This window comes from Lithohypha guttulata (assembly GCF_036872675.1).
Source record: "Lithohypha guttulata strain CCFEE 5908 chromosome Unknown scaffold_2, whole genome shotgun sequence".
Taxonomy (NCBI): domain Eukaryota; kingdom Fungi; phylum Ascomycota; class Eurotiomycetes; order Chaetothyriales; family Trichomeriaceae; genus Lithohypha; species Lithohypha guttulata.
The window spans coordinates 2,501,190-2,520,912 of record NW_027042751.1 but is presented as its reverse complement, the minus strand read 5'-3'; the positions used below and the strand labels follow the sequence as shown (position 1 = coordinate 2,520,912).

The window sequence follows — 19,723 nt, the reverse complement described above, 5'->3', positions numbered from 1 at the left end:
CATCCGTGCTATGTCATCGCTGCGCCGACAGCCTTGAACTGCCACTGGTCGCGCCCAAAGTACTAGCACAAAGGCTCCACATGTCGATCCCTCCCGCGTCTCATCCGCATCGGCAACCATGAACTTGGAGTCAGCCTCGACGCGTGTGCATGGACGAGATTGCAACTGTGTCAGTAGTGCTGCGCATCAGCCTCTGTCCGAAGTTTCAGCAACTCAAAGCATGCCGTAGTTCTTGTAAGGTGGTCTTTTGACTGCTCCCGTCAACCAGGGCATTAACACAACCACAATGGCAGCTCAGCAGAAGCCGTCCTCTAGATGGGCGTTCTTATCCAACGCCGTAGCATCTGTAGAGTCGGGTCTGGACAAGATACTTGCAGAGGAGGACGAGTCAACAACAAAGTCGCAACCCAAACCTGCGAAACCACAGGCGAACGGATCGAACCCACGACCATCAACCGACGTGAAGCGTAGTGATAGCTCTGGCCTGCAAAATGACAGACTACAAGCCCGTCTTGCTCAGGCTATGGCAAGGAAGAATGCCAGCAGAGCGACAGCTCCTGCACCCGATGTTGATTCTTCACGACCAGGCACACCTTCCGTAGGTCAGGTGCATTCCTCTCAGCCAGCCCCGGATGAGGCAGAGGATGTTGTATCAGAAGAGGATGGTCGAGAGGTAGCGAAGGAAACACAAAGCATATCAGAAGCTATAAGCATACCTACCGTGGATGTAGTACCTGCATCGCAAGGTGAGGAAACTGGTCGACCTTCTACGACTACTTCGCGAGACAGTACGGAGGGAGACAGGCGATCTGCCACAATATCGCTGGAGCCACCAAGGCCATCTGGTGTCTCTTCAAGAGCAAGCGATGAACAACCATCCAGAACATCGGTCCCTAATACGGACTCCGTCTTACTAAACGTACAAATCGAGCACGAGAAGAGCATCGACAGCCTACAAGAAGAGATAAACGCTTATCTCGAACGCATAGACGCCCTACAACGCAATATGCAAATCCTAGCAAAGGAGACGATTGCTAATGCGAAAATGGTCAAATCCGACGTCCAGTCATCCTCTATCGAGAAGCAACTGGCAGACAAGGACGAAAGAATCGCCTTGCTGATGGAAGAGGGCACAAAATTGACTAAGAGCGAACTACAATACCGAAAGACGATCAAAGCTCTTCGAACCCAGGCCATCACGTTGAACAAGGATCAGGATGCAGCCAGAGGAAGAGCGGAAAAGGCTGAGAGGTCACTTTCTGCGCTTGAAACCAGAGCTTCAGAAGCTGAAGCCAGGGCGAGACAGAAAAGTGAGGAGCTTGCCACTGTGTCGAGATCTGCGACAGATCTGGCCGCTGTCACCAAAGAACGGAACGCTCTCCAATCGACCTTAGCAGAAGTGAGGAGCCAATTGGGCAAAGCTAATAAACGAGCTGAACAAGCCGAGGTGAATGCTCAGTCTGATAAGCTCGAGACGGAACGGAAAAGGACTGCCGAGCTACAGGACGATCTCACCAGCTCAAAGGTTGAGCACGAGCTTGCTACAGACAAGTCTAAGCGCGAGATCGAGGAGTTAAAGCGGAGTTTGCAGGCTGAGAGAGCGCAAGCTCGGCAGATGGAGAACGATATGCTAGCTGAACAAGCAGCCCTAGAAAGCAAACTCGAGGGCTTTCGTCTTCGTGCTGAGGAAGCCACATCAGGAAATCAGGGCGATACCCAGGCTAAGCTGTTGAGGCAGATAGAGACTCTACAGAACCAGTACTCTACCGCAAGTCAGAATTGGCGAGGAATTGAGAGTACTCTCTTGGCACGAATAACAGCCCTTGAGAAGGACAAAGATGAGGTTACTGGACGCGAGGCCGACCTAAAGAGGAAGCTTCGTGACGCAACAAGCAAGGCAAGGGCTGTAGCCAAAGAATTGGAAGATGTCCAGCTGTCATTGAATTCTTTGCAAGATCAGCAAACCGACCAGGATGCAGAGATTCAGCGAGCAAACAAGCAAGTTACACAACTTAAGGACGAATTATCACTGTTACGGAAGGAACACGAAGAGCAAAAGCAACGTGTAGAGAGAGAAATTGTCCGTCGGTTGGAAGATGAGAAAGCCAGATGGGTCAACCCAATGCAACGCATCGATTCACCAATTGTTCCCATTCGCAAAGGGCCAATAGGTTCTTTCGTAGATGGTCTCATGAGTCCAGGGGAAAGACCTTCGAGTCGCCGATCATCCACACAGCCTTTTCACGACCATAACTTCGCCAGTCCACGTGTCAACTCAGCAGTTTCTATCAAGACGAACGGTGCAATGCCAGAGACACCCTCTATCGCATTGCACGAGGATCAGGACGACTTCTTTGCTAGCATCCCTCCGACACCCGCTCGAACTCACGCCGAGTCGCCTTCACGTACTCTCAATGATCTGATGTCGGCGTCGGTCGCGGGTGCTGGTCCTTCAGTCCAGCTTGTAGAACGGTTGTCGACCAATGTGCGCAGACTTGAATCCGAGAAGGCCGCTTCCAAGGACGAAGTTGCTCGTCTAAGCTCACAGCGTGACGAAGCACGACAAGAAGTTGTTAATTTGATGCGCGAGGTCGAGCAAACGCATAGTGTTAGTCAGCAGTTAGTGAAGGTTGAGAAAGAACACAATGAGCTGCAGCAAAAATATCAGGCCATGCTAGAATTATTGGGCGAGAAGACCGAACAGGTTGAAGAGCTGAAGGCTGATATTGCTGATGTCAAGCAGATGTATAGGCAACTAGCGGATACCATGGGAAGGTAGATGCCAGGTTGACGTGTTGCTAATCCTGATGTTGAAACAATTTAATCAGCAAGGGCATTTAGTCCTAGGATTGCTACTACATCTTTCGCATCCAGCTAAAATGTCCTCATCTTAACAGGTAAGTGTTCTAATGTGTTGCCTTGTCACACCCTTATACTTAGTAGCCACGCGCACGGAGCTGATTCTCTCGATACTCTCAGTCGTGACTTCCTTCCCAAATATGATTGGCGTTACGCACCTGCCACGTTTACAATTAAAGCACTGGAGTTAAACTTTCTGCAAGTACAGACGCACTGAAATAGAGATCGACTTACTTTTGCAACTACATTAAGTTGAGAACCTGGTCGATTCGCAACCTTTCCAACGAGAAAACCACAGTCTGCTCGAGTCTACATAGCCAGTCAGTTGGCCACAAACTGATCACAGTCAATATGCTGTCCACTATACGCCTCTCTCTGGTAGCCTGCGTAACGCTGACCAGCTTGCTTTTCCACCCAACCACGGCACGAGTGATTCCAATTGATCCAACCACGAACCAGCTTGTACCTCGAGCAAATGGTCAACTTAACATCTATATTAATACAGCCGATCCTAGCGTTGCTGGCATCAGGAACGACGCACGCCCACGCATAACCGAAGGAGCGAAGGACGCCGTGATTATGGCAAGGCTGGCCTGCGCTCTGATGATGTTAGAAAACTATGAAGGACTATATGAGAGATACTTTGAGAGCCCACCCCTGAACGACGATGAGGACAACGACGACGAGGATGATGATCAGGAGGAGGAGGAGGATGGCGGCGGGCAAGATGAAGCCGGGGTCGATCCCGCTAGAAAGCAATTCGTTCAGAGTAAGTCCATGCTTTACCTGGAGGACAGCACAAATTAATGCTCTTAGCTGTTTTCTGTGCTATTGCTGGAATCACTCCCGAATGTAGCATCAATGACATCTTCACACAGCGCGGAACCAATCCCAAACTCGATGGCCTCACCTACAGCGTTGGAAAATATCCCGGCATTGAAGACCATGACCGAAATTTTGAACACGATGCCGTTTACGCCGCGACACTCTATCAGGATATTTTGACTGAGTACAACATTGGCAATACCGATGATGCGGCTATCATGGAGATACACAGACGAGCTTTTGATTTCCCGAACATCGAAGACATCTTCGAGAATCGTGGTTGCCAAGCCCTAGGTGCGGCTGGTAAGTCTATCCCGTTTGTATCTTCGCTTAGTCAACAGGAGACTAACATTGCAGTCAAGACAGCGGTCTGATGACGACCTTGGGTGCTCATATACTCCACGAACTTGTGCACTGGCACCATCTCACCCGCACGCCAGAGAATGGTCATATTTATAACCAGTTGATCACACACGATGTGTACAAGCCAAATGAAAATGGTGAAGAGGTGGAGGAAACGCACGACTATATTGACGACTATGATCGAGATGAGTACGACGATAAGGACCTTGATCCACCTGATGGCTATGGTCCCCAGCATGCTCACCAGCTCGTTGTCAACGACGAGCAGGATTCTTTCCGCAACGCAGACAACTATCGCTGGTTTGCTGTGTCTCTTTACTGGCATTAGAGGTGCCAGCGACAGTTCGCACAGCAAGACGACAATGAGGAAGGCGACAGAATCATACCAGCAGAATCAAGTGGACAAGTCCCCTACCCAGGAGAGCAAATATCATAGTCTCGAGGACGATGTAAAGCTCTGCACGAAAATGCAAACAAGCAAACAAGCAGGACAAGAGTGATGAAGTCAAGTGTAGACCTTCGGCACATCGACACATCCAACGGTAACGTGTTGTATTGTAAAGCCAATCATAGATATCTAGTCGAACAACCAGTCGTGTCACACAACTTAATCCTTCTTCAACGTCTTCTGCTTTTCCGCATCTCTCCCCACCCCCCTCGACCCTTTCACCAATAACCCCTTTCTCCTCCTCACAGAATCAACATATCGCTTCGCCACGTTCTCTCGTTCCCCCACAACCCCCAAATCCTCCAATTCCTCCTCCGTCCTCGGCACCCAAAACGGATCAACATCATCCGCCCCCTCCAGCCTCCGAAACCCACTAAACACCAACATCGGCTGCGCCAACCCACTCGTCCGCTTCCGAATCTCATCGCTGAACCCAAACGACTCCGCTACAGGCAATGTAGCGAGAATAGTGAAGTACGGAGTCCCTTCGAGCAGGGACTCGGACTGGATGGTGCCGCGGCGACGGGTTAGGACGCTGTAGACGCGGCCGAGGACGTCGGGGGTTGCTTGGATGGTGCAGGTGTAGGTTGCGAGGAGGATGCGGGGGGACCAGTCGAGGAAGGAGTGGCGGATTGTTTCGCGGGTGGTGGTTATGAGTTCGCCGGTTAAGCGGCCTATGTCTGAGGCGTCTGGTGATGTGTTGTTTGTTTCCTCGGAGGGGAATTCGTGGGGATGGGAATGTGGTGTATAGTCAATCTTCTCCAGGAAGACAGCAACGCCTTGCATTGGTTCGCGGCACAGAGGGCCCTGAGTGGTGGCGAGCTGGAAGGCATAGGTGACTTTATCGGCGAAGATGCGACTTGCTGAAGTCGCGGATGTTCCATCATTTTGTTCCTCGTTTTCGAGGGAGAGGAATCGTTTACATGTATCTGTGCCTGTGGCGTCGACTAGGATGTTTGGTCCGACTCTTCGTGGTCCGAAGGCTGCGACGTGAGAGACGATGTTTCGCCAGACTTCCTTGTCATCTTTGACTGTGTCGAAGGTATCTTGGAGTTGTTTGCGAAATTCTTGCAGGGATAGGCTTTTTCGATCGTTGGTTGCGTTGCCTAGATCTGCTGATTCTTGTCGTTCTTCACTGAATCCTTCTTTCTCTTCTTCGGCTCCAGCTTGGGCATTTTCTTCGGCAGCCTTCTTCTCTGCATACAGTTTTCGCAGTGATGCGCCGTTCTCGAGGAGGAAATCTGTCACTTCTTGTGGTAGAGGTCGTACTCGAAGGCGGAGTGATAACGTTTTTGAAGGTGTTATTGTGATGCTCGTGCCGCGAGGAAGGTCTTTGCTTTTTGGTGGTTCCATCTCCTCTGCTTTGATAATAGTTTCTCTATATGGGACGATCGGCTCGCCCGGCTGTATATCGCACTTTGCATATCGTTCTCGAAGGTCTTTCAGACATCTTTCCAGATGCAACTCACCAGCTGTAAGTATGACGTGCTCACCGCTGGGCATCTGCTCGTATACAGCACAAGGATCGCTTTGCTCTAGTAGCTTCAACCCCTTGATCATTTTGCTGAGGTCAAGCGGATTGACTGGCTCCAGGGCGACGCGCACGATAGGTTGGCTGATGGTGCTCGTGGTTGCTGCGAGATTGATGCCACCATCAAGCTGCGAACACAACGTTCCTGTTTTGAGCACGTGTCCTTCTAATCCTTCTATGCCGAATATGGTTCCGGCATGGACCGTCTCTAGTACTTCTAGTGCACGACCCATAAGCAGGTAAAGAGCAGAGATTTTGACCTTCTTTGGCTCGGGATGAGCATGGGGCTGAGCAGGATTGAATTTTGGTGGCAACACATAGACTTCGTCGCCAACGGACAATTGACCAGAGAATAGTCGGGCAAACCCTATCAAGTGTTCTGGGTCTTCTGGTTGTTCGGGTCCTGTATCCTCTTCACCTTGTTCCCCAATGCTCGTGGCTCTTAGTCCGTTAGTGACGCTTCCAAGGTCGCTAGATCCATCCGCCTCTGCTTGAGCTTTTGCAATCTCGGCTCGTTTTCGCCTTGCCAACTCTCGAGCTTCATCTGCTGTTAAAGTCGCTCCCAGCTTGCGCCGCTTAGTGGGCAGTTCGCTTTCTGGTACGGCAACCATTTTGCTGACATATATCACTACCGGATCTGTCTTTCCTCCTTTAAATTCCAGCATTGCAGATGAAATCTGCTTGTCAATGTGATCTGCACCAATAAGGTCCTCCATAATCTCTGGTATCCGCTTTGCTTGTGCATCTGCTGGACTAGGTAGGTACTCAATCACAGATACAAGCAGAGCAGTAGATAAAGGGAGCCACTGAGAGAAGACAGCCTGTAGAACTGCTTTGGAGTCTCGAGAACGAGCGACATGGGCTGGGATAGTGATGTTGAGGGACTTGGTGACCTTAGCCAGAAGCTCAGGATCACCTCTCTCGCTGTTTGGGCCACCTACAGTAGCCTCATATATAGTCCATAATGGCTCAAGAACTAGTTGGACAAAAATGGGCTTGAGATTCCTACCTTTCAGGTGCTTCTGACCAAGCACTTTCTTTGTCTTTGGGTCAAAGTAGAAATCTCCCCACAAGACCTGCTTGAGCAGGGCTCTCTTGATACCCAACTTTTTCTCGTAAATGCCTGCAAATTGACTCACAGTAAAAGCCCAGCCGTCAATGGCACTGGCAAAGATGACATTGTTGCGCTCCGGCGCAAAATAAAGGTCTTCGTCGTCTCTTTCTTCAAATTGCTGTTCCAATTCGGCGTCAATGGCATCACCATTGGCCGCCTTGTTCTGCCTCTTCTCTTCCTGCTTCTCCCTCCACAAAAGATCTTCTTCCATTCGCTCACCTGCGAAAAAGCCACCAATGACCGCATTGACTCCTTCCAGCACTCTTTCAAGATGCGAATATGCTTCACTGGGGCTCATCTTCAGCTCGGTGACCAGTCTATCGATCTTGTTTATCACAAGCAAAGGTTTCAGCTTTTCAATCCAGACCTGCCTCAGTACAGTCACTGTCTGTGAGCATACACCCTCAACGGCGTCTACGAGCACAACTGCAGCATCTGAGAGTCTGCTGGCTGTACTAACTTCTGAGGAAAAGTCGATATGGCCAGGGCTATCAATCAGATTGATCAGGTATTCCTCCTGCTTTGCCTCTGTGCCCTCTTGTCGCCTCATCATACTGAAGTATAGACTGATGGCGCTGCTTTCCATAGTGATTCCTCTTTGCTGCTCGTCCGGCCGTGAGTCAAGGTATCGAATCTTACCGGCCATCTTGGGCGCAATGATGCCATTCGTGGCGATGAGGGAGTCAGTAAGAGACGTCTTGCCATGATCAACGTGGGCCAATATGCAGATATTTCGGATATTGTGAGGGTTTGACTGCAGGGTAATCAATTTTGAGGAAGGTATTACAGGCATCTTGCTGGTTGACGTCAGCTAATCCCTCATGAATGAAATGGAATATCCAAATAGCGACTCGCTATTCTGCGGGAAGTCGAGGAATGTATCTTGAAATAATTATCACCATTGTTGTACTCATGACTCGACCAAACGAAATGTTCACTTATGACGCACACCTGGCCGCACCAAACGCACGCCTAAACTCAGCCCGGTTTAGTGCCAATGCTGGTTAATCTTAGCCTCTTCAGCCCCATGATCGTCTTTTGGCAAAAGAATGTATTCTCTATGTTCTTGAATGATAACAACTATCTCCAATGTGCTTCTGGATCCTCCCGCCAATCTATTATGTCCCAGGGACCGTGTAACTCTTTAATCGGTGTCTTGAGACTGGTTACCGTGTCTCTTCGTGGTGGGCGATCAGGCGTCGTCCTGCCCGTGGGCACCCGCCAATGCTTTCGCAGTTGGTCTTGAAACCCTGGATTCATATTCACGATGCTACGAGAATTTTTGAGCTCTTTCATGGCTTCGTCGAAGTCCAAATCGAACTTCTTCATCACTGGCATCGACTAGTCAGTGTCCTGATCAACCGGATTGATGTTACTCACAGTATGCCACGATGACTGCCGCGGATCTTGAGATGCCCTGTTGACAGTGGACGATAATCGCACCCTGACGACCATCCCTTGCGCGAAAGTTCGTGAGGACATCGTCAATCCATACGCATTGTTTGTCCAGGTGCTGGAGCATTGCAGCAGCTGGCTCGTCCGCAATGTCAAGATGCCTCAGTTCGACACCAGGACTTTCGTCAGGCCCATATTGTTCCAGTTCCCCTGCTGTCATTACAGAAAGAATATGCGTGATTTCGAGAATATTGCTCTCGTTGACTGAAGCTGCCCCAACCCAACTGCGAAAGGTCAGCACTCAGTATCTGCATTTTCCACCCTCAGTTGTGTTACACTGCACCTACTCTGTCATGTATAGGCGGGGTACTCGTGCAATTGCCGACACTTCGTGCCTCTTATCTTCTTCATCCATTCTCTTGAGCAATGTGCAAGCAGTAAACTTGCCTTGAAATACACGTAACTATGGTCATGGCAAAGCTCAATCTCAACAGTTTGCATCTCAAAGTTCTGCTTACGTGCTGACTTTTGCGGAGGCCGGGCTGTTTCATCAGTACGGCGCGCTATGGTTTCCAGACCGTCTATTTCGCCAAGCACGTTTCACAATCCTGTTCGTATGTGGTGTCTTTTCCTTTGTTCAGCGTGGTAATGGTGGAAACACACAGCGAGCGGTGCTAGCCTACTGTATCGTTCGCCTTGCGCATCTGCAGCTTGGGTAGTGCCTGCCTCGTACTCATGAGCTGGCGTCATATGACGCGCAAGCTTTAGCAGTGCTCCTCAGATGCGGATTCGAGCCGACCGTGTCGACGCTGAATTTGAACTCCTGTGTCCGTACAATCGAAGCTGTCCGTGCTGATACTAGTGACAGATCGCAGCTCACCTCAGCAGATCCGGGATGAAGCATCGTTCTGTGGTTTCGAACTTCGTGTTCAAGGGTGAAAGCGTAGATCAAGCTCAACAGATTGCACTTTTCAAGAGGAGTACACATCCTAACATCCGAAGTTATCAGTGCGTCTATCAGCAAGTCTACCACGTGTCATGATCCTAACAATTACACTAGAGGTAAGTACTCGCCTATAGCTGGTAGCATTGAAGAACAAGATGCATATCCACTTGCCGCAGCCGAAAGAGAGATTTATGAGGAAACACAACTAGTGTGCGGTCGGGATCTTGTGCTTGGGTTCACTGGGAGACCCTTCTCGTTCGAAGACGAACAGGCTCAGAGATCATGGACGGTACATCCATTTGGGTGGTTACTTAAAGCAGACGAAAGCAAGATTCAGATAGATTGGGAACATTCTGGCTGGAAGTGGTTTGATCCTCAAGCTGTGCTCGACGGAGGCATAGACGATGACTGCGTCCCGAGGCTAAAGGTGAGCCTGCGAAGGGTCTACCTTGGCCCGAACGGCATGTTTGGAAGTGGTAACGGGCTCATTACTCGCAACAATGCCGCTGGACAAGCATTTCTCAGAACAATCGAGAAGTTGAAGAACGACACAGAGAATGGGGCTAGAGTGCTCGCCACGGACGCCTTGAAAGGACTCGTGGAGATTACTAAGTGCATATTTTCTACCGAAGATGGACTACTATCACCAGAATACTGGTATGCGCTGCGAGTGGCTGCGTGGCATTTCATCTACAGCGCACGCACCAGCATGAATGCTGCTATCGCATCTGCTATTGTCAACGCCCTCGCTCAGATAGCCCATGCAACCAATGTTCTGCAGAACGACCCCAAGGCAGCTTGCGACATCCTCGAACAGAGCATAGCCAATCGACAAAAAACATCCACGGAAATTGCTAAGGCGTTCAAGAAATATGTCGACACCCTGGTCACCCGACAACAGCAGGAGGAACCTGCGATCAATATCATTACCTTGTCTGACTCGTCAACTATATTAGCGTCACTTACACATCTAGTTGAGCTTGCCCAGGAGAATCTGTTGCGACTAAATTTCACGATACTCGAATCTCGCCCAGCATGTGAAGGTGCTAGCTTAGCAGCTTCTCTGCTTTCAAGCTTAAACGACAAAGCCGCCTCTAGAGACGAACCTGCCCGAGTAAGTGTTAGGATCGTGCCAGATTCCCATTCCGCCTTTGTGCTAAGAGAGCCGAAAGACGCTGGTGACAGCAGGAAACCACACACTGTTGTCTTGCTAGGGGCAGATCGAATCACACCTTCTGGACATGTGGTCAATAAGACTGGTAGCACAGCCCTTGCAGTATTAGCACGGTGTCTACCTGGCCGTGGCAACAGGGAAGTAGTGGTGCTGAGTGAGACTGACAAGATCGCTGTACCAAAGCAGGACGTACTAGCATCATACGAGCAATTACTTGCAAAGCCTGACGAAGAAGGCGTGACAGACGGTTTAGCTGCTGAATTGTCACGGCAGGAACTTAAATTAGAGCCTGACGAACAACATGATTCGGCAGAGATCTCTTGTATCTGGCCGGAGTCAGCTAGAAACATGGTCCAGTCCTACATGCAGGCAGCAGGTAGCAGCAGTGTACGAAACGCCGTCACGATTGAGAACTCGTATTTTGAGCTCATTCCCGCCGAGTACATCGACGCATATATTGCCGAGGACGGAGAGATCAGTAAGGAGGATGTTCTCAGGAAGAGCGTCAACAAAGCGAAGAAGGAAAGCAACCTGTTTGAGGACTTGTATGAAGTCGACTAGGATGGGGGTCAATCGTTTCAGTAGAGGGTTCGACGACCCTGACCATGATGAAGACCATTGAAGGAATATGATTGGGCGATCAATGCAATGTGAGTTGACTATCAATTGGTCACGAGAACACAGACGGCGACAGGACTGACAGAGCTTCTCCTTCGAGGGTCTACCAGCAGGTGGACACGCTTCAGTACTACGGTCGCATCCGCTAGACGACGGACAACCTGGTGGATGTTGATAACGGTGGCGGACGGCTTCCGTCGATAAATTTTGCCCGCAATAACCGAGCAGCCAATCATTGGCTACGTCAACCGAAGTTGTGGATGACCTATTCGAAACCCTGATAACATAAAGAATACGGGCCATTCGTTCAGTTGCCTGATCCGCAGCAAGCAAAATCTGAGATCAAATTCTCACCATGGTCTGAGGCATTTCCAACCTCACCTTCAAAGCTGTCGCCAATCTCAGCAACAATGGCACGCAGAGAATTTAGTATGGATCCATGCAGGGCCATAGGGCAAGGATACTTATTACCTGACCCTCCTGCCGTTAGAGGTCAGAATCTCTTCAACCTGCCGTTAGGGTTGTCAATCGTGGAGCTATCTTCATTTCGAGTTCACCTTACTGCTATCCTCGTTCTTGCGTCACGTGTCTGAGACCTTGCATTTCAAGATGGAGAAACAGGGAGACGTACAGGCCAAGCCTGCCACATTGACGGATGTCACAGCCTCGAAAACCTCATCCATCTCTGACGATGTTGAGAAGCAGTCCGTACAACATGGACAAACAGCACAGCTTCAACGACGCCTGCAATCGCGACACCTGCAGATGATTGCTATAGGAGGAACAATTGGAACTGGTCTTTTCATTGGTTCTGGCGGAGCAATCGCAAATGCAGGACCGGCCGGAGCTCTCATAGCATATGCCTTCGTCGGCACCCTGGTATACAGCGTTATGGTCGCGCTGGGCGAGATGGCCACATACCTGCCCGTCGCCGGTGCTTTCACTGTCTACGCTAGTCGTTTCGTCGACCATAGCTTATCTTTCGCGATGAGCTGGATATATTGGTTATCATGGGCAATCACCTTCGCCCTTGAGCTTACAGCAAGTGGTCTCATCATTCAGTACTGGCGTCAAGACCTGAATATCGGCATTTTCGTTGGTGTCTTCTGGATAGTGATTACAGCACTTAACTTTCTGCCAGTCTCCTTTTATGGTGAGGTAGAGTTTTGGTTCGCCACAATCAAGGTTCTGACTGTCATTGGTTTTATCATTTTCGGAATCTGCATCGATGCTGGTGCTGGTCAGAATGGGTATCTAGGTTTCGAGACCTGGAATAATCCAGGCGCGTTTGCACCTTATCTCATCGAGAACAACGACTCTCTCGCCAAATTCGTCGGCTTCTGGGCTGTACTCATTCAAGCCGGATTCTCATACCAAGGTACTGAACTTGTGGCCATTGCAGCAGGCGAAACGGACAACCCTCGCAAGAATGTCCCAGCTGCCATTCGAAAGACCTTCTGGCGGATTCTGATTTTCTGTAGGTCTACCTCGTCATCCTTCTTTCAAAGCATATACTAACAGAACTTTAGTCGTCCTCACCATATTCATGATCGGCCTTCTAGTGCCATACGACAACGAACAGCTTCTGAACGACAGCACAGACGCTTCTGCTTCACCCTTCGTCATCGCCGCTCAATTAGCTGGTGTCAAGACCTTGCCGGGCCTCATCAATGCAGTCCTCCTCTGCGTCGTCCTCTCAGCTGCAAATTCAAACGTCTACTCCGGCTCCCGTATCCTCGTTGGTCTTGCCACCGAAGGTCTAGGTCCCGAAATTTTGACCCGAACCACAAACGGTGGTGTACCATACGTCGCTGTCGCGTTTACCTCAGTCTTTGGTCTCCTTGGCTTCATGAACGAGTCCAACAATGGCAGCGAAGTGTTCAACTGGCTCCTCAACATCACTGGCGTCGCAGGCTTCATTTCTTGGACCTGTATCGGTATCTCTCACATCGCATTCATGCGCGCCCTGAAGGCGCAGGGTATCAGCCGAGACACACTTCCCTACAAGGCCATGTGGCAGCCATGGTTCAGCTGGTATGGCATATTCTTCAATGTGCTCATCATCTTTACTCAGGGGTTTACAAGCTTTATTCCATGGAACACGTCAGATTTCTTCGTGTCATACATTAGTTTGATCTTGTTCACAGTTTTGTATGTTGGCCACAAGCTGGTGACCCAGTCGAAGTTTGTGAAGCCTGAAGAGGTAGATCTCATCAGTGGAAAGAAGGAGGTAGATGAGATGTATGCGGACGTGCCAGATGAGCCGAAGACGTTCTGGAAGAAGATGTCGAGTTGGATCTTAGGATAACAGGCTTCGCTTTACATTCCAATTTGTTTTATAGCGTTTTACATGGCAATTTAGCGAAAATCGATTCTCTACATAACTACATAATACTGGCTGTATCAGCATTACTTCAGCAAGGAACCACTTTGCGTTCTGATACTTATTCCGGTCACATTCATGTCCTTCATCAAGTAGAGATAAGCCTCTGCCACATCTTCCGGCTGTCCCAATCGTCCTGTTGGGACGTTCTTCTCGGTGTGTTCCTTAAGCTTCTTGAATTCCTCCTTGGACATATGATTCCAGAGTTCAGTCTCCACAGCACCAGGATTGACGATATTGACCCTGATTGGAGCCAGGTCAAGCGCAAGACCACGCATCAAGCCATCCACAGCACACATCGTCGTGCCTGGGAGGATCCAGTTCGGCATCGGTCGGTCGATGATGCCACCTGTAGTCAACGTGATCGAGGACCTTGGGCCAGGGTTCATGTATTTGGCTGCATGTTTTCCGATCATGAGAGGTGCATAGAAGCGAACCATTGAGGCTTGGATGGCCATGTCGATGGTGATTTCTGCCAAGGGCTTGATACTGAGGGGATCGCCAGCAGAATGGACTGTCCGCTGTTAGCACTCGAAGAAACACTGATCGCCTGTATCTTACTGATGTGGTCTAAAGTGCCTGCCTTCTCCAACAAGTCTACCACATTCTTTTCGAGGCCCGCCTGGTCGGATAAGTTGCAAGCATATCCCGAAACACGGTCCTTTGCTGATGGATATGCTTGTTGCAACCGTTCAACTGCTTTGTCTACCTTCTGTTGTGACGAGGACGATATCAAGACAGAGGCACCATTTTCAATGCTGGCTTCTGCAGCTGCAAAGCCGAGCCCGGAGGAGCCTCCAACGATGAGAACCCTCTGTCCTCTCAGCTTGAGAGTGTACTTGGAAGCATCCATCCTGGTGGTTTGTAGAATGCAAGGTCGAGGGGAAACGGGATTACTTTAGGATGTTGGGTATGAGTGAGTTGTTCGAGAGACGGCTCTGTTCGGAACACGTCCATCTGTGGCACTTTCCTGGTAGAACGGTATTGCTTTCTCATCATGTCGTCATTCGTGCTCTTTATTGATTAGCCTTCCAGGAGCAACATCGTCTCAAGGCTTGAGTATTCTGTGAATCTTTTATTCTCCTTTTGCTTTGACACAATCCTTCGATTCAGATGCTATGATTCACTCGACGCAATGCAAACACAAGTGAAATGCCCATCATTCCTGCAGGATGTCTGAACTACCTAACCTGCCGACATTGCGAATGGTACTGTGACCGAAGCACCTGAAATACAAAGATTTCTTGACTCTCCAAAACGCGTTTTGGGTCAAGAAAAGAAGGAACAAAAGAGACGGATTGATATCGAAACGAGGAATAAGACCAGGCCATGCCGCCATGCCGACAGCCAAGAATGTCGTTCCTGCCTGGTAGGCTGGGCAACTCCACTAATCTACAGGCACGAATAAACCTTTAAACTTGGTTCGCTCCTTCCCAATCATAAAGCACATCTTGTTCGTGGTGTCGGCAATGTTAGCATGTCGGAACGACGTCTCTCCACATAAATCCCCTTCATTCTACCACTGACGACTCAATCGGCACAGTCTTCACGATTAAGTCTCGACTCCACGGCGTCCTAGCGCCAGCGGCAACGTCCTGCAGCTAGAAATCTGCTTGAAAGACGAGTAGGATACACAATGTGCGCGTTGCTTGAGCGAGATCGTTTTCTCGGGATGTTTGCGACCACAACGGACTTGCAACAACTTTCCCTTTCGTACATACACCCCAGATGTTTAATTTGAAGACTTTTCTTCAGCCCGACTACACATCTTGATGGGCCTTGACATTTTTTGTGTATGCTGGCAATCTCAAGAGCCTGTTGACCAGTTGCACCAGGCAGAACTACGTAAAACAATCTCGGACATACACAGTTATGCTACGAGAACAAAACAAGAAGGATTCCCTGACGACGTGGTAAAAAATCTGCATGGTGAACGACGCCATCAACCATGTCCTAAGCTTGCGGCTTCGCATAGAAGTTTTGTGCAACAGTTTCATGGTGTATGCATGTGCATATCAACATCACTTCCTGCTGGAGCTTGCCTTGCTAACGTCACTACCAATAGGGAGCAGTCGACGACCACTACGACCCATCACGCCGCCGTCGCTATGCAACTTAACCGGATGCTCTCTGAACTCCCGATGGCATCTAGGACAGACGCCTGTTCCACTATTGTTGCAGCCTTTGCCGATCCGCATCTCAACTGTACCTTCACCCCCGGTTCTTGGGTTCTGGTAACCGTACTCATAGCCCATCTTCAAGCCACTCCTCTTCGGTTGAGGCGCTTGTCTTGGCCTTCCAGCCTCCACCAATCGTCCGAATGCATCGATCTTGTCCATTTGCTGATCGTGATCCATTCGCTCGTACTCCATCTGTGTCTGTTGGTCGCGCTCGTCCTCTTTACGACGTTCAGCCTTGAAGATGTCACCTCGCTGTTGTCTAAGCCGTGCTTTCCCAGCTTCTTCTCTTTCACGAAGGGCTGAGGACAGCTGACGCTGACGCTCGTCTGCTTGGGCAGCCTCTTCACGTGCCAAGGCAGCAACTTGATCTTCGTGACTTTGTAAAGCCAGGTTTGCCAGCTTCTCGTTGTGTATGCCGAGCTCTTGAAGGCGAGTCAGGGTGCGCGAGTCTTCGAGGGACTGCTTGGCCAATTCGAGCACTGCCACGCGCGTTTGAGCTAAGTTTGAACCCAATGTTGATTGTGATGCCTCGAAAGCAGCAACGGCTTGTGCCCGTTGAAGTTCACGCTGCTGGCGTATTTGGGCTAGCATGAGAAGATCGGAGGTCGAGCTCGAGTTTGAAGTCTGAGACTGCCCAACCTTGGCGTAAGCGACAGCGAGTGCAGGCAACAAGCCTGTGTTCGGGAGCACCAGGGCCTTGGATGAGTCGGAGAGTACGGACGTTGAACCTGTCTGACCCTGGAAGAGCCCGTCAGTGGGTCCTGCTTCGAGAATCTTGGACGAGCTGTCTTGTCTCACCACCTCCTTACCCTTGGTGCTTGGGACTCTCGACGCGCTCGATTTGCGATCGAACGCCATTGAAACGATTGAAGGCTCAGATTGTACTGGAACGACTTGCTTGGATCGTGTGGAAGAGGCCTTTGACACAGTTGATAACGGGTTTGGTTTGTACGGCTGTACTTCCTTTTCCTTGCCCTTATAACTTGATGCCCGAGACGTAGTGCTGTGCATCTTCGAACTAACTTCACTGCGAGCCCCCACCTTGGATCGACCTATTTCTGGACTAGTTGCGTGTCCTGTTGCGATTTGATTGTCCACGATCACGCTCGCTTCATCGACATCCAGCTTCGGGTTTTGGCGAAGGATCATAGCAAGCAGTTCCTCACGATTTGCTGGAGCTGCTCCAAGAGGACCGCGTTCGTGAATGGAGATGCTGTACATGTCATCGTCCAGGTCTTCGGCTTTGATCTCGTGCGCCAGAGGACTAGCTTTGTAACCAGCCTTGGTATCCGGCACGAGTGCCTTGCTTTTACTACTGGCACGGCTCGAAGACTTGGGTTTGCTGCTGGATGCGCTTGAGACTTGACTGCTTGCTTTGTCCTTCGTAGTAGATGACTTCGAACCTGATGCTGAGGACACGGTACTCTTGTTGTCCTTTGACCGAGAAGATGAGCTCGATTGTCTGCTGCTGCTCGCTTTCGACACCTGTGAAGGTGCTGCCTCAATGGCCAAAAGGCCGGGCGCGTCCTTGGAAGAATGAGCTGATGAAGACTTTGACACGCTTGACGTTGCATCATTCTTGACTTTCTGCGAAGTTGGTACCAGAGCCTTCGAGTTTGTTGTGGCTGCACTCTTGCTACTTCTGTTGCTTGATACCTTCGAGGTTACATCCTCGATCTGCAGAGCGCTGTGTGCTTTCGACTTGCTTGAGCCGGGTTTCGCGGAAACTTCTTTGTAGGGTACCGTTGCTTTCGAACTGCTTGATACTTTGGATCCCTTTTCTGCTTGTGCTTGTATTGCTTTGGCCATTCGTGCTGCAGCGTCTCCACCTGCCTCGGCACCCTCTTCATGGTTAACATTCGACGACATTTGCGACGCTGATTCGTTTGGATGGACGGTTCCCGCAAAACGGTTGGCAGGCTTTTTGCCTCCTTTGCAAAGGGCGAGTTCTTGGGACATACTTCGGAATTGTGGACGATTTGACTATAGTGGCTGTCCTGTATATGTATTGTGGTTTATAAATCTGTTCCGAAAGGAGAATTCTGCTGCAGAAGCATCAGAAGCAACAGAATATATAGCCGTGGAGTACGTAAACCGTCTCGTGTAACGGACACCCTCAGGCGAACAGTGAGACAGTCAGAGCTGGAAACGAAGCGTGCGTTGCGTCTCACTTCTTTGTTAAAACTCAACTCAAGACTTTACGTACGCTTCTCGTTGCGTGGTGCTGCATCATATGTAGCATGTGTGGTAGCTACCTCGACTGTGGATTTGCAAGCTATCCTCGCGGTTAGTGTTCGAAGGCTTACGCCATTCAGGAATGACTTCAAGATGCATTCATATGCTGCAGTGCTCGTAAGGTCTTCCTGCGAGGCTGATGAGCGTGGAGGTCGGAATTTGGAATGACTTCCTGAGCTGACAGCAAGCATAGCAACGTTGTGCTTTGAGGAATGGACGACGCCATGCATCGATTGACGTGATGCGTTGGTTTGGTTGGATTGCAAACATAGTAACTGCGCGTCAGCTGCTCAGGCGTTATGATCTGCGCATCCATCATTCGTACTTTGGGGGTGTGTTACCTACCGCGACATTAACGGCCGTCAGGGTTCATATAGTTGCCATATCTGAGGATCCCAATCTAGAAGGCTGAGGCGAATGGAAATCGACATCCGTATTGCATACTTGGCCAGCAAGCAGTGGCTGACCAGGAAGTGACTAGGAGTTGACCGTCAGTACCTGGAGACAGGGGAACAGATGCGGTGCGATCAGATTGTATGTTGCAATGCTCGATGCCGAGTTAAGCCCTATAGTCTAAATGCCACAGTCTTTCTATGACCGTGAACGACGTTCCCAAGGTGTTCATTTCAAGAAAACTTATCTGATTCAGTAAAGAGTGCTTCTGCCTCTTACACCGCAAGTGCTTGCAGCGATGGCAGGACCGAGACTGCAGCCGACATCGGCAAGGTGAAGTGATGGTCCAGTATCGTGAGGATTGTGAAGGATGGTACCCATCGAGCGGCACCACGTCTGAATGTCCGCTTGACTGAACGTCCTGGACGTCAAGAAGGCCCTGGTGAGCTAGCTGTCCGAAGTCCAGTAAATGGAGCCAAACACACGAGAGTCTACTTGATGTTGTTGAAGCTTGGGCACAAGTCCAGCTGGAGACTTGAACTGCAGCGGGACGAACCATGCTTGCAGCAGATGAGCTATACGATTAGGCTGCATGGGCCATATGTTCATTTAGAGGCTGGCCAGTAGAAATTGTGTTAATCACAGGTCGGTGTAGAACACAAAGCAGACTGGTCAACACCAATGTTTTTCATACCCAATTACTGACCGTGGCGTCCTGTGATTGGTCGCGGAACATGAGAGGCTGAAGCTACGCGAACAGCTCTGCAGCTGACAACAAGCGTGCTTCATCCCTCGACACGTACAGTATCGAGCAAATGGAGACTTTACCATACGATACAGTGCGAGAGCCGGCAGAGTTTCGTGGTCGACAGAGTGTTTTGCTGATATCCCGGTAAGATTTGAAAGCAACCATCACACCTTCAGCGACGTTGTACAGGTAATTGGTTTCCGCAAACGAGTATGGATAAACAAAAGTGGAGGAAGGTTTAGTTCAGAAGACATGTTCGGTAAAGCAGCAGGAACAAATTTGATCCCGTCGATATGTGTGTTACGCGACGTTGTGCTTGTTTCTGTCACGAGCTCTGCAACCGGACAGTTGTTGACTTGGCACAACCTGAGCAGAAGAAGGGCCTTGGTCAAAAGGCCAATAGAGCGTCAGACCGCTGGTACAGACTGGCCGGGGGTCGGGACCGTGCTTCCCAAGCGAAACATGATCGCGCGTGCATTCAGAGTGTATCGTGATTGCTGTTCGACAGAGA

At 50.0% G+C, this 19,723-nt stretch overlaps 8 protein-coding genes across 8 annotated transcripts; 4 read left to right on the top strand and 4 right to left on the bottom strand.

The window, feature by feature from the left end:
* Positions 1 to 286: 286 nt before the first annotated feature.
* On the top strand, positions 287 to 2,779 carry LTR64_003017 (uncharacterized protein; the record flags this gene model as incomplete). Its single annotated transcript, XM_064897380.1, has 1 exon — positions 287 to 2,779. The coding sequence occupies one exon, from the start codon at positions 287 to 289 to the stop codon at positions 2,777 to 2,779; it is 2,493 nt and encodes an 830-aa protein (XP_064756330.1).
* A 431-nt stretch (positions 2,780 to 3,210) lies between these two features.
* Positions 3,211 to 4,375, top strand: LTR64_003016 (uncharacterized protein; the record flags this gene model as incomplete). The annotated part of the gene is made up of 3 exons (XM_064897379.1): positions 3,211 to 3,628; positions 3,676 to 3,987; positions 4,047 to 4,375. The coding sequence occupies 3 exons, from the start codon at positions 3,211 to 3,213 to the stop codon at positions 4,373 to 4,375; spliced, it is 1,059 nt and encodes a 352-aa protein (XP_064756329.1).
* A 279-nt stretch (positions 4,376 to 4,654) lies between these two features.
* Positions 4,655 to 7,933, bottom strand: RIA1 (Cytoplasmic GTPase/eEF2-like protein (ribosomal biogenesis); the record flags this gene model as incomplete). The annotated part of the gene is made up of 2 exons (XM_064897378.1): positions 4,655 to 6,963; positions 7,036 to 7,933. 2 exons carry the CDS (start codon positions 7,931 to 7,933, stop codon positions 4,655 to 4,657), a joined length of 3,207 nt encoding a protein of 1,068 aa, XP_064756328.1.
* Positions 7,934 to 8,220: 287 nt separating this feature from the next.
* LTR64_003014 (uncharacterized protein) lies at positions 8,221 to 8,950 on the bottom strand (the record flags this gene model as incomplete). The annotated part of the gene is made up of 3 exons (XM_064897377.1): positions 8,221 to 8,471; positions 8,521 to 8,819; positions 8,883 to 8,950. 3 exons carry the CDS (start codon positions 8,948 to 8,950, stop codon positions 8,221 to 8,223), a joined length of 618 nt encoding a protein of 205 aa, XP_064756327.1.
* Positions 8,951 to 9,430: 480 nt separating this feature from the next.
* Positions 9,431 to 11,216, top strand: LTR64_003013 (uncharacterized protein; the record flags this gene model as incomplete). Its single annotated transcript, XM_064897376.1, has 2 exons — positions 9,431 to 9,543; positions 9,596 to 11,216. The coding sequence occupies 2 exons, from the start codon at positions 9,431 to 9,433 to the stop codon at positions 11,214 to 11,216; spliced, it is 1,734 nt and encodes a 577-aa protein (XP_064756326.1).
* Positions 11,217 to 11,882: 666 nt separating this feature from the next.
* LYP1 (lysine permease) lies at positions 11,883 to 13,581 on the top strand (the record flags this gene model as incomplete). Its single annotated transcript, XM_064897375.1, has 2 exons — positions 11,883 to 12,750; positions 12,803 to 13,581. 2 exons carry the CDS (start codon positions 11,883 to 11,885, stop codon positions 13,579 to 13,581), a joined length of 1,647 nt encoding a protein of 548 aa, XP_064756325.1.
* Positions 13,582 to 13,682: 101 nt separating this feature from the next.
* Positions 13,683 to 14,509, bottom strand: LTR64_003011 (uncharacterized protein; the record flags this gene model as incomplete). Its single annotated transcript, XM_064897374.1, has 2 exons — positions 13,683 to 14,170; positions 14,218 to 14,509. 2 exons carry the CDS (start codon positions 14,507 to 14,509, stop codon positions 13,683 to 13,685), a joined length of 780 nt encoding a protein of 259 aa, XP_064756324.1.
* A 1,168-nt stretch (positions 14,510 to 15,677) lies between these two features.
* Positions 15,678 to 17,795, bottom strand: LTR64_003010 (uncharacterized protein; the record flags this gene model as incomplete). Its single annotated transcript, XM_064897373.1, has 1 exon — positions 15,678 to 17,795. The coding sequence occupies one exon, from the start codon at positions 17,793 to 17,795 to the stop codon at positions 15,678 to 15,680; it is 2,118 nt and encodes a 705-aa protein (XP_064756323.1).
* Between the last annotated feature and the right edge of the window lie 1,928 nt (positions 17,796 to 19,723).